Source organism: the organism of the source record quoted next, unplaced genomic scaffold (genome assembly GCF_019419815.1).
Source record: "Pyrus x bretschneideri cultivar Hongxiangsu unplaced genomic scaffold, Pyrus_bretschneideri_v1 Contig39, whole genome shotgun sequence".
Taxonomy (NCBI): Eukaryota; Viridiplantae; Streptophyta; class Magnoliopsida; order Rosales; family Rosaceae; genus Pyrus; species Pyrus x bretschneideri.
The window spans coordinates 1-13,399 of record NW_025999712.1 but is presented as its reverse complement, the minus strand read 5'-3'; the positions used below and the strand labels follow the sequence as shown (position 1 = coordinate 13,399).

General features: G+C 37.4%; 2 protein-coding genes and 1 pseudogene across 2 annotated transcripts; all 3 read right to left on the bottom strand.

Moving 5' to 3' along the window:
• Positions 1 to 1,641: 1,641 nt before the first annotated feature.
• LOC125468499 (putative disease resistance RPP13-like protein 1) lies at positions 1,642 to 3,435 on the bottom strand. The gene has a single exon (XM_048564316.1). The coding sequence runs from the start codon at positions 3,433 to 3,435 to the stop codon at positions 1,642 to 1,644; it is 1,794 nt and encodes a 597-aa protein (XP_048420273.1).
• A 214-nt stretch (positions 3,436 to 3,649) lies between these two features.
• On the bottom strand, positions 3,650 to 7,785 carry LOC125468498 (putative disease resistance protein RGA4). The gene is made up of 4 exons (XM_048564314.1): positions 7,611 to 7,785; positions 7,444 to 7,527; positions 6,582 to 7,399; positions 3,650 to 4,249 (listed from the first exon to the last, which is right to left on the bottom strand). Exons 1-4 carry the CDS (start codon positions 7,783 to 7,785, stop codon positions 3,650 to 3,652), a joined length of 1,677 nt encoding a protein of 558 aa, XP_048420271.1.
• A 1,516-nt stretch (positions 7,786 to 9,301) lies between these two features.
• Positions 9,302 to 12,522, bottom strand: LOC103963349 (annotated as a pseudogene).
• Positions 12,523 to 13,399: the final 877 nt, after the last annotated feature.

Here is a 13,399-nt window from a genome sequence, read left to right as displayed (position 1 = left end):
TCCTCCCAGAACCTGCCAATGGCCCTTTTTTTTTTTTTTTTTTTTCAATTTCTTGAATTATTGCAGACCTTCTAGCAGATTTAAACTTTTCAACTGATAGTACAATGCTTGGAAATATCATATAGCATAGCAACTGAAGATTCTTTTACCTAATTTCTGCAAAAATGCAGGTATTCAAATCATTGTTCATAAATCACAAGTAACCATAAATTATATCAGCCCAAAATCTACATAAGGATAACAACAAACAAAAAGCAATTGCAGTAATTCTATATATTATATGAACATGGTTTTACATGACTACAAATCTTGGCATTACTCATCTAACACTACTTGGGCGCTGGCACTGTGTGATTAAACAAGATTCAATCCTATGATGGATATTCAAGCTTGCGGTTCAGCACTCATACAGATGAACTAAATAACGTAAACATATACCGAACTTATGTTGCCGAAACTAAGAAAGATAACATGTAAAAGAGAATGCCCACATGGTACCACTAGAAGAGGCTTGCTAGCTTGATAAGGACTGTAACTTAAAGGTATATCATTGAGAAAGGAGGGTAGATCAAGAAAATTAATATTTTGTGCATCAGTACCTGGACTCAGTTTGCACCAATGAAGCATCCTGAAAAACACCACAGCATGCCAAAAGAAATATAGATGCCAATGGGAAACACATAATATATATAGTAAGTCAGAAGTCAACACTACTAAGCATTTAGAAGAGAAGAGGAGGTACGGATTTGAAAAGCTTACCTGGATTAATTTCAATGCAGAAGTTGGAGCCCTGTGGAGTCGTTTGTACATACAACTGGAATAGAAATAATCTTGGAGAACTGTGGCCTTGCACACCATGAAATTTGGTAAGGTACAGCCTACCATCGATTCAACTGATGTGTGACTTAAAAAGGAGAAGTGAGGTGTTGAATTTGTTGAGGCAAAGACTTGAGCTCCTCCCAGAACCCACCGATTTCCAAATAACGGAGAGAATGGAGGCTGTCTAAACTTGGAAGACTCTCTAAATTCGCGATGTCTCTTATTGTCAGCATCTCAAGAGAGTGGGAATTGCAGGCTTGAAAATTATTGAGTAATTGAAGATTCTTTTACCTAATTTTTGCAATAATGGGGTATTTGACATTTCATCAAGTTAGTCAAGGGATATGAAATAGAGATAAATAAATCAACCAAATTCAAATCACTGTTTATACGATTCGAAAATCTGTTCATAAATCACATGTAACCATAAAAATATCAGTCCAAAATCTTCATAAGGATAACAATAACAAACAGAAGGTAATTGCAGTAGTTCTAAATATTATATGAACATGGTTTTACACGATGACAATTATTGGCATTACTCATCTAACACTAGTTGGGTGCTGGCAGTGTGTGATTAAACAAGATTCAATACCATGAAATTTGGTTTTCCCAATACACATTTGTTGTAGTGTCGCAAGGCGTTGCATAGCTTCAATCCAACTCTTGTCTCAGAAGAAGCCTCGTTGGCCCATAACTGATTTAAAAGAAGAGGGAGAAGGATAAACAAATTATGTTATACTAGTTTAAATTTGAGTGTAGTACTATTGGAGACACGAAATAAAAGAAGAAACGTTAGCTCTATTATTTGATTTCAATAATTTAAAACTTACTCATGAAATCTCGAATGTGAGAAATCTTAGGCCAATCTGTGCCGCTGTTCCTCCTGCATCTTTCCTCTAGAAGGGGATGGCATCCATAAATATAGAGAAATTCTAATTTGGTGAGGCGTTGCATAGCTTGGACACTTGGTAAATTCTTCAGATTCTTGCAACCTTGAATCTCCAGCGATGTAAGGGATGTAAGGCTACCCAACCATTCTGGCAAAGTCTCCACTCCCTCAATTCGAAATATCCACAATTCTGTTAGAGAAGTGAGGTGTTGAATTTGTTGAGGCAGAGACTTGAGCTTAGGCCAACCATACAAGGTTAGATTCGTTAATGATCCAACTTCAAAATCAGGGAAGGAATCGAGCTCCCCCCAGAACCCACCGATCCACAATGTCTGCAAGCCAGTGGGCCACTGTAGCCCCGTTGGCAGATATTTTAGGTTTCGCCAATTTACAATCCACAAAGTACGGAGAGAATGGAGGTGGTCTAAACTTGGAAGAATGTGTAAATTAGGCATACCACATAATTTCAGCGTCTCAAGAGAGAGTGGGAATTGTAGGCTGCTCACCCAACTTTCTAATCTTTCACAATAGTAAATATCTAGTAGTCGAAGGGAGGTCATGGTGCGCAAGTCTGAAGTAGATTGTAGGCTAATGCACTCCTCCTCCTTCTCAGCTCTGCTACTTTTGACACCAAACGATGATAGCTTTGGGCAATCCCCTATCACCAATTCCTGAAGAGAGGGACATTGTTGTGGAAGAGCAGGTAAGCTTGCTAATTCACGGCAATCACAGATTGTCAATTTCTGAAGAGAGTCGGTGAGGGACCCGCTGCCTTTAATTTCAATTGATGTCAGATTATTGCAATTCCGTATTGTCAATTCCACGAGACAGGCCCCTGCACTCAATGGGACTGATATTCCATTGTAATTCCCTATACTCACTTCCAAGAGAGAGGCCCCTAAACTTAATGGGCCTGATAATCCATCGCAATTCTCTATACTCAATTTCTGGAGAGAGGTGCATCTCTTTAACCCACTCGGTTGGCGCGACAATCCTTCACAAGAAGACATCTCCAACTTTTGGAATAGAAAATTACTCGAAGCATTTTTCAATCTAGAACAATTTTTTACGGTCAACATCTCGAGACAAGGAAAAACCACAAGTTTTTTTCCTGACATTGTTGGTACTTGCTTCCATTCATTTAGATCATCACACTCAGAAATATGTAATACTTTTAACTTTGGAAATAAAGTAATCATCTCCTTACTTGGCGTGGCTACAAGATCATAACCATAGAACTCAGCTCCAACACATTTCAAGCTAGCCATTCCTTTAATATTAAGCTCCGTAAGATTGGGTAGATGACCGAGCGGTGGGACTCCTTCACATTTGTCACATCCAAGTAACTCAATCTTCTTCATCAACCCATTCATCATCCACGTTGGAAACTTATCGCCCATGAAGTTTTCAATACTTAAGTTCTCCAACTTAAGATGTGGTCGGAGGCCTTCTAGGACACCTTCCTCCTCGTTGTCAGTTGTTGACCTATCTTTTGTCCACTTGAAGTGTAAATGGCGTACTTTCGTCTTATCCTCTAACTTAGCTTTCTTTGCTTCTTCTCCATTCTTCACATGCTCCAAATGACAAACAATTAATTCACCCTTCAATTGTTTCAGGCCAGCCAACTCTTCAATTCGACGACCAATCTCATTACCCACCGAAAAGTAAGGTAATGTTTGAAGGCAAGTTAGCTGCCCTATTCCCTGTGGAAATTTCGTCCTCATGTCAAAGTAATATGCCTCAGGTTGATCAAGTTTTGCAGTTCTTTTGGAAACTCTTTAAGGGCACAATTCACTGCTCTTAATGTCTGAAGGTTATAGAGCTTGCCTATAGATTTGGGGAGAGCTTTGAATCTTGTTTTAGAAATGTCAAGATACCTTAAGTGTTTCAGCCTACCAACTGAAATTGGAAGTTCTTCAATATTAGCATTCCATAAATTCAAGACGCGTAAAGCTTTGAACCGTGGAAGAATGTTAGCAGGAACTTCACTGTGTCGGAAAACAGTGACCGCAATTTCCCAACACTTCTTGCTGGAATATTTTCCAGTGTAGAAGTAGAAACCCGAGCAACATGTCGAATCTCAAGTGTATTATCTATGCCACATAAGTCTCCCATCAAGCTTTCAGATTTGGACACAAGTTCTGCCAAATCGTGCACAAGATCATGCATCTTGCATTTGGTAACAATGCCATTGTCACCCATCGTAGCATCTTGAAACAAGGAGCTCTGCAATAGAATATCAAAATACTCATTGCCTGTGTCCTCCATATCTTTACTTTCGTCATGCGAAGCACGGAGTAGTCCTTGAGCCATCCAAAGTTGAATCAAGTTGTCTCTTTCAATTTCAAAGTCTTTCTCGAACATTGAGCAATATGCAAAACATTGCTTCAATGATGGTGATTCTAAATTGTCAAAACTCAACCTCAGGACTGGCATAATTCCATCTTCTCCTTTCGGTAAGTTGTTCCATATTCTATTGTTTTTAAACAACGACCATTCTTCAATGCTTTTTTTAGTGCGCAACATGCCTCCCAAAACCTGTTAATTGGATTAGAGAGTTTCTATCACATAATTATCTACGGGGTACAGTAGTTCAACTGAAGTTGATGGAAAAGAAAAAGAAAAACAAGGAATAGTTTCATTTAATTTCAAGAAAAACTGGGAGTAGTTTAGATCTAAAATTGACTTTAAACTTTAAACTATTAGATTGGAGATGCCCTAACAAAATACCAATTTAAGTCATAACAAAATAATTCATCCAATAACAATGCAATGCTTTAAACCGCTTCAACTAATTTAACTGATTTTACTAGACTTGTTCCTTTTTCTAAAGTTTTAATCCCTCTTGGAAGACCAATGTAAATTGAATCTTCAAATTCGAACACAATTCATCATTTTGCAAATAATATAACTAAAATTCAAGGGGCTTAGACCTGTTTGTTTACTACCAAACAAATGAATTTAAACGACAACCATGAAAATGAACGGTTCCATATTATACTGTTTTTCAAACGACAATCATTCTTCAATACTTTTTTTGGTGTGCAAAATGCCTCCTAAAACATGCTAATTGGATTAGTGAGTTTCAAAGGTGTCCTAAAACAATGTAGAAAATCGGGACTTGTATAAAATTTGGAAGTTTTGGCTTCCTTAATTATGAATCCCCTTGCCTAAAAGGACAAAATCTAAGCCATGTGCAAAATTATATATTAGCTTCCATTATTTTTGGTGTTTGACGTATTTCCCAAAATACCCATTAAGTAGTTAAAACTTAAAAACATGTTTTATTCTTGATTTGTTGGGATAACGAATTAATTTTATAGGATATTTGGCCAATGGTCAATAAAAACTTTACTAATTAGCCATATATCAATGGATAATTTTATTTTTGGACATAATTAATGAAATATTTATAGTAATTATGCATAGGTCAATAGAGCATGCCACGTAAGTTTAAGCTAGTTATAAAATGACTATTATACCCCTTCTCTCTCTTCACTTTATTCCATTCCTTATTTCTTTCACTCTCCTTATTTACTTCATTTTCTCCCAATTTTCTATCATGTCTCTATCTCCCCTTCTTTCTCTTCACTCTCTCATGTTTATCTCTCTTATACATGCCTCTCTATCTTTCTTTCTCTTCCATCAAACCTGAACAAATAGTTCGATTAATCCCAGTGCTCTGAAACTTCCCCATTGCCAAACACAATCACAATGGCGAGAGAAAAAATTAAATTCCAAAAAAAGTGCAACAATCGGCAGCAAAAACAAAACGCAAGCAAAAAAAAAAAAAAAAAAAAAAAAAAGAGATGTAATAGATATCCAACAAATCTTCAAAGGCTTTGGACATGGAGATTGTCTTAAGGGTAGTGTCCATCAAAATCCTCTTGAATTAAAGGTGCGTTTGCAAAGAGTTTTGCAGTTTGCAATTCAAAATCAAGAAACAGACACGTCATGTGTTTAAATTTAAATATAAAAGGTTGCACAAGTGCGAAGCATAGGAAATGAAAAAAAACAACCAGAAAACAAACACTGCAACATAGTGTCTAAATCACAACGTAAAAAGAAAAGAAGAAAAAAAAAAGAATCAGGAAACAAACACTGCATTACAGTGTCTGAATAAAATATAAAAAACAGAACCAGGAAACGAACATTGCATTGTAGTGTTTGAGTCTAAATGTAAAAATAATATAAAACCAGAGCAAGGAAACGAACGTAGTGTCTAAATCCAAATGTAAAAATTAGAGTTGCGTGAGGTGTGAAAAATAAGAGGTGTGTGTGATAAAAAAAAAAAAACAAAAACCAGAAACTAACACTGTAACGCAATGCCTGAATCCAATAAAACCAGAATCAGAAAAAATAGACACTTCGTTGCAGTGTCTAAATCCGTATTGACTTATTCCAAAATATGAAAATATGAGAAAATGATTGTCATTTAAAGTGGATGCCAGCTGTAATAGCAAATTTTGTAATTTTTTTTATCTTAAATGTATTTAAGTATCACAATACATGATTGATGTATTTATAATTAACAAAAATATGATTGATATATGTTAATATTGTAACTTTTATTGATTTTATACCAAATCATCCAATTTTATCTAGTTTCTGCTTCGTTCAAATCAATAAGTTGCTATTGTTGGTTTTGGTAAAAAAAAAAAAAAAAAAGGTTAGAGACACCACATTTTGTATACTATATAACATATAAGTGATGTGTATGTGCTATGCCAATTAATAATTTTAGTGAAATTTCCACACCATCTAAAAGGTCATTCTACGTAATTGTACTTTAAAAATTCAAATTCAATTCAACCATTTTCAAATAATATAAAATAAGTGCAAATCTCATGTTTTATATAATAGTACGCACCTTTGCCACCAATGGAACACCACCGCAATTTTCAGCAATCTCCCTTCCAATTGTATCAAACTCAGGATCCCTGTTATTGGTGAAAGCTCTATTTTTCATGATGGACCAACATTCATCCACAGAAAGTTTTCCCAATTCATGTCGCGGAAGTAGCTTTTCTGAGATTGATGCGACTTTATCTTTGCGAGTGGTGACAATAATTTTGGATCCTTTAGCAGAACTAAGCTTTGACAAACATTCCATGAAACTCTCCCATAGTTTGGAGTCTTCGTTCCAAACGTCATCAAGTACGAGTAAGTATTTTTTATCTTTCAACTCTTCGTCAAGGGACAAAAGCAGAGTATGCTGATTATCTTTAGAAGGGGCTTTTTCCCGATTAAGTTGTTCTGACATTTGATGTAGGATGAAATTGACGTCAAAAGCGTCGGATACACAAATCCAAATTTTTTTTTCAAAAAACTTGTGTATCGAATCCTCATTGTAAACTGACTTGGCCAACGTTGTCTTTCCGAGGCCTCCCATACCCACAATCGCCATGACCGCAAGATTTTCTTGATTGTATTTGGAGTCGGTCAAGGTTGTGACTATTTTTGACACATCAGCTTTCCTTCCAACGGGTATTTCATCTTTGCCAAAGAATGCGTTGGTTTGTCTGTCCCATCTAATCTCCTGAGAGGTTGCATCTTTATTCTTGGAAACTAGTCCAAGAAAAGATGCTTCGCTCTTGAGATCCACCAAGGATGCATTGATCTTCTGAAATTTAGGCGCCATTGAAGACGAAATGCAAGTGGATTGGAGAGTGAAAAGAAGTTCAGAACCTTTTTCTTCATATGGTTTTGGATTTCGACTTTACGCCGATAACCTTCGTACTCGAGTTCATCGAAGACATCCTCAGCATCATGGGCTATGTCTTTCAGTTTCTTCAACCATGCCTCTATTGACGGATCTGTTGGAGAATGAATACAAGTTAAATAACTTTTCAACGTAGCATGTGTGTGCGGGCTTAGAGAAAGAATACAAGTTAAATACCTTGTGGTTTGTCGGCAACATTATTCAACAAAAGTTCAATTTTAGTGAATGACTCTTTAAGCTTTTCGAGTTCAGCTTTGAAACCCCATGCAAATTTGAATTCTTTCTGAGCAAGTGAAAGCACCTTCTTCAGTATTCCCTCCGCAGCAAAAGTAAGCACAGCTTCAGCTGCCATTCCTTCGATTCCCTGCAACTCAGCTAATCACAGTGTTTAATTTCTCTCTCGGATACAAATTACAGTACAAGGGCAATGGAGGATGATATGGTAGACAACAAATGTCGGTCGGTTTAACTTTTTATAACGTGAAAAAGGCCGTGCATCCAAGAATTGGAGGATGTATTCGATCCTTTGCTTAGACTAGTTTAGTTCCTTCCTTTCGTGGTGCTTCCAAGTATCTTACATTTTGAATTTAATTCGTCCTTGTTGATCCTTTGCTTTAGACACGTCTAGTTTCTTCCTTCCATAGTTCTTTCAAGTATCTTACGTTTTGAATTGAGTACGTCCTTGTTGGTGCCTTGAGTGTACCTCCTCCTCCTTTTCCTTGGGTGTACCTCCTTGTCTAGATTCTCATCGTGTTTCTGAATTTTCTCTCTAGTAGGGCAATACTTTTGCCTTCTAACTTATGAGAACTTTCTCATTCACTTGTTCTTTCCTTCCTCATTGCTTCCCAGAATCTTACCCTTTGCTAAATTGCTTTCAAGTTCTAACTCCGTTTCTTGATGCCTTCACTGTACGTACTAGCCCTTATGTGTCATCGATGTCGACGTAACGCTTTAGCTCTTTTTCACCAAATCATCATAAACAAGAAATCATGCATGCATTAGAGAATAACACCCCATATACACAGTTAATATCAATCAACAATTTTGAACCCCTATAAAAGATACGAGTAGCACTCTATATGCACAGTTAATCTTACCCTTTGCTAAATTGCTTTAAACTTTCTCATTCTTTCTAAAAGCACCCGTCGTCCTCTCTGATGTGAAATTCATGTTCTGCCTTACGATTTACGCAACTCTATTTCTTATTGTATCAATCAAAGCCCGTTGTTAGGCCCATAAAACAAAAATTGGGGAGATAACATTTTCAAGCCCATTCACTTTTAACCCGATCTCCAACCCTGTATCAAAAACGACTTATATGGAACATGTTCACCATAACGTTTCAGTTGATAATACAATATAATGTGTAAGTTTTCTTGGGCATGACATTGCATTATTAAACAAAAATACCACATGGCAGTGAATCTGTTATATATAAGTAGCTCCTTTGTTTTTCACACAACCAAGTCATCTTTTTTTTTTTTTTTCTTTTTCTTTCAAGCAACAATATTTGGGGTGAGAATTAGGGGTAAGCTAATGAGTCGGACTTAAATTGGCATTGAATTCACCATCTAAAGGAGCCCATAGTCGAGCTTACGGCATCCCACTTAAAAGTAAATAAACAATCGATGCATATTCCACTTTCGAGTTTAGACAACGTTGAATTAGTAACAAATACATGGTCAGCACAACAAAGAATACTTACATGACATAATTGTTCTACTTCTACAATCACAATCGACTACAACACGAAAGCTATAACAAAAGAATATCTCGGTTCATCCGTATATCTTAATGTCATGGAAGAAAAACCCTGCATTGATGCTCACCAACGCGTCGTCCCTTAACAGTTTGCACACAGAATTGAATTACACCGAGAAGCATACGTTGGCAAGCAAGCTCAAGAGTCGTTCGGGAGGACGAACCAATAGAAGAGTTAAGTGAACCATTACAGGACCAGTTTTGGCACGCTTCATCCCGCTTGAAGTGAAAGGAGAGACACTACCATATGGTTGAGGCTCTCTTCTCGTAAATTGGATTTCAGCATAGCTAGTTCTCTCAATTGTTCCCTCTTGTAGTGGTCTTGTGACTCATCCTGAAATGAAAAATGACAATTTAATATCCATGATTTTTGTGAAAAAAATGTGATTAAAAACCGAGAGTTATAGCTCACAGTTTGTGTGAAAAAATGCGATTAAAGACCAAGAAGCACTTTTATATGAATGAAGAACATCTACTTATTGTCCATTGAGGGAAGGAGAAATCAGTTTCATGATTTGTTGCAATACGTATTTGAGAAAAAGATACTTGATAGCGTAAAAGCAAAATAGTATTTGTATTGGAAAGCCGAAGGGACGAGTCAAAAACGATACCATAGGTTTGAGAAGTTCTTCTATGATTTGTTTTGCCTGTCTCAACCGCATATCAACAATATTAGCAGGCAATTCAGCCTCAATTATAATGTGCAGTGGATCATTCAGATGCTCATAACCCGGTCTTCCCCTCAACGATTCCTCCTTGAGAATAACAAGGCAAGAAACAAGTGTCAAAATACATAACAAAATAGATAGCATAAAATGGAACACAAGAAGAAGAAAAAAATGAACTTGATTTGAAATAATGAAAATTTCTTTTCTTAATGAAATGACAAAACAGGGAATAATTCTACCTTGTCAATATCTCTTATTGAACATTTTCCTCTTATGTACACACGACAACCTGTAGAAGCTTCCACCCGCTTTAGTGAATTGCCTCTAGGACCCAGAAGCCGGCCAACAAAATTGAACTACAAAATACAAGTTTCAGTACCACAAACAAGAGAATTCTGAGATAAGGTCCTTAAATAAGAACTTTTTTTCTCAGTCGATCATTAAATCATGTGCGGCTGAGAATTCTGAGATGCTTTGAGAAAACATGTACTTATTTTAAGAACCTTATTCAATAATAACTCTGTGTGTGTGTGCGCTTGCGCATTGCAAACACCTCCCAGTAACATGTTTTTGTTAGCATTAAACCAACTACCTTGAATTTAAGATTGCAATTTAGCAACGTTTCTTAACGCACTGTCAAGTTATATGAGTGGCTTACATTTGGAAAGCTGTCTACTGGAATAATCCAAGCGCAAAATCCTCTTCACAATGTAGGAACTTGGGCTTGATGGTGCAACTTGCCACTCCATATTCATCCCTTGTGGACCACCCAATCTCTGTTACATTAGACAACCAAGCCAAACTATTGAAACTAGACGCAAAAAAGATGAACAGATGTAATGTTGCGGTACTGATAAAAAGATAAAAACTGAGAAAAAGAGGGAAGATGGGAACCTGTAGCGCATTCCATATAAATAAATGTGAAAAAAGAGTATTATAATACAGTCAACTAGTGGTAATCCAAACTTGTCAAGCAACATAAATGGCAAGAGAGTAAATAAAATCAATTAAACTTTAACCGTATTATAAAGCTGAAACTTCCACTATTACCATATAATAATGGATTTAGTGGTATATGAAGCCAGTGCATTTACTGAACTCCTGCCTTAACCACACTTTGACTATATCCTGGATCAAAATGAATTCACAATTGAGAAAGCCGCCTAATGCAAACACATGAATTCAGAAAAAGTCAGTGGATAACTGACCCCAGGAAGAAACAATGCCGTAGGCTGATACATAAGAATGTTTGGCAGTCCTCAAGTCCACAAAAGAGTAAGCAACACTGTGTCTCAACCTGTGGATAGAAGACCACCATAATTAACTTCCATATTCCCATACTGCATTGCACATTCTAATCCCACTTCAGGCCAAGATCCAAGTCTTCGAGTGGAATACTACTGGCTATCTCTCAGGACCTGAATATGCTTTCTTCTTGCTGAATGCCACACTACTATTTACGAGTTTATAACTAGTTTTTCAGACTGACATTCTTTTCATACCAGTTACAGAGGCATGCACAGACAAACATACAAATCTAGCAGGAAACTCATTTAGGCATATGCATATTAATTAAATCAGGCAGGGGGCAGCAAGAAAGATAATCAATAACTACTGTGTTATATATAAAATAAAATGAAAGTGCGGATGTGCAAAATAATGGTGTTGCATTAGGGAGTATATAATTGCCAACACTTACATCATGAGGCCGTCCGTTCCAGCCACCGAGGCCTGACCCTCTATATTTTGGCATTATGTCTGAACCAATAGGGCTAGGACTTCCACGTTGCAGTCTGTCAAAGTCACCAAACCCTTGGTTGGGCATCATTCCAGAGACGGCGAATTATCTCTATCAATACAGAAGAGTACCCAAGTTAGCAATTTCCTTCCTCAACATAGAACACAATGAAAACAAGATATAGAGCATGGAATCAGTTTCCTGTCTGAGTTCAGCTCGTCAATATTACGAATAGAAAACTCATGAGTAGGAGTGATTAGTGATTACACGAAATGATGGAACACAGAACGTAAACAAACATACAAGTCAACTCCACACTGGGGGGAAAAAGAAGTGTTTCCATTTTACCCAATGAGTTAAATCTTCATGCCCTTCCTATATGCAGAAAATTTGACATTATACTCTCCTTGTCAACAAGTTCAGATCCTTTTTCCTCAATCATTTCATAGTTCATCAATTACCCAATTCCGAAATACAGAAAGGAACAGCAGGTATAGCTTTTTCATGGCATAATCACAATTGGGTCACGGAAAAAAGATGAAAGACTCCGGTTTCAGCACAAACAACATCCAGAAAAGCTATTAAACAATACACAGAGAGAGAGAGAGAACAGCATACAGAGCTTTTCCATTGCACAATCTCAATTGGGTTCACAAACAAAAGCTCAAAAACACCGAAAACAATTCCAAATCCGAATCAGAACACAGAAAATAAGAACTTAATCCGATAGTAAAAAGATGGTTTTGGTAGAAACCTTGATTCAAGAGGCGGCCGCATATGGGACGACCTGAGCGAAAGGCCGAGCTTTTGGTGCTCCTCCAACAGCTCCGTCAAGTACTGGCTGTCCACATCCGGCAGCGTTCTTCAGGTGCGGAGAAAGCGCTCTCGCCGGTGAGAAATTCTGAGCGTATGAACCCGACATTGAAATCCCAATGGAGGAAAAGGCTAAGAAGGGTACAGAATTGAGTGAAATGGTGAGAGACTTGTACTTGTGCTGGTCCGCTGAGTTTGCTGGGTAGAAGTGAAAGTAATGGTGTGCAGAGTGGTGGGGTTTAGAATTGAGAGGGTTTTAATGGCGTCTTTTGCTTGCCTGCTGTAGCTAGAGAGAGAAAAAGAGAGGAGAGAGAGGCGATGCGGACTCCATATCTTTCAGAATTCCAGACACTCCTCTCCTCTCTAGCTCCTTCCTTCTCTGTCGTTGCTGTAAGATTTTACGATCGACACCTCACGCCGACACTGACAGGAGGAGGATAGCGAGTGAAACCACGCGCTTTCGCAGCGGGTGAAATCGTGGATCCAATCGGCTGCTGTGGAAAGGTCACCGGATGTGGGACCAGGGGCCGCAGGGTGGGGCCGGATCCAGCTTGTGAGTAGTGCAAATGAAAACCACTCTCCTTTCTCAGGTGGGGCTCGCGTTCCTCCTTCACTCCCTTGAATATTCGCATGATCGCATCGTTAGTCTACACCTCCTACACTATACAATTTTTGTTTAAAAAAATACAATTAGAGATGAGACTAATATTAATAATCGCGTTAGTAATTGTCAACTGTTAATATTTTAAGAACTAGTAGCGGTCTATTAATACGTTATGATTACGATTTATATTGATTATTGTACGCAAGTAGTTACATATTTCTATTGTATTTATTTATGAAAATTATTATTAGCATTTCAAGAATCTTATTCTACACCTTTTACAAGTGTATTTTTCTTTCCAAATATAGAAAGTTTGGAGTGTAAAATGAGATTTTTGGAGTGCCAATAAAAATTCCCGTATTTATATCCGATGATTGTTCAC

Excerpts from the sequence above, each read along its gene's own strand:
- LOC125468499 (XM_048564316.1), bottom strand. The coding sequence starts at position 3,435 with ATGAGGACGAAATTTCCACAGGGAATAGGGCAGCTAACTTGCCTTCAA.
- LOC125468498 (XM_048564314.1), bottom strand. The coding sequence starts at position 7,785 with ATGGCAGCTGAAGCTGTGCTTACTTTTGCTGCGGAGGGAATACTGAAG. Across the intron at positions 7,400-7,443 it reads CGATGAACTCGAGTACGAAG|GTTCTGAACTTCTTTTCACT; the intron begins GTTATCGGCGTA and ends ATGAAGAAAAAG. Across the intron at positions 4,250-6,581 it reads GTGTTCCATTGGTGGCAAAG|GTTTTGGGAGGCATGTTGCG; the intron begins GTGCGTACTATT and ends TCCAATTAACAG.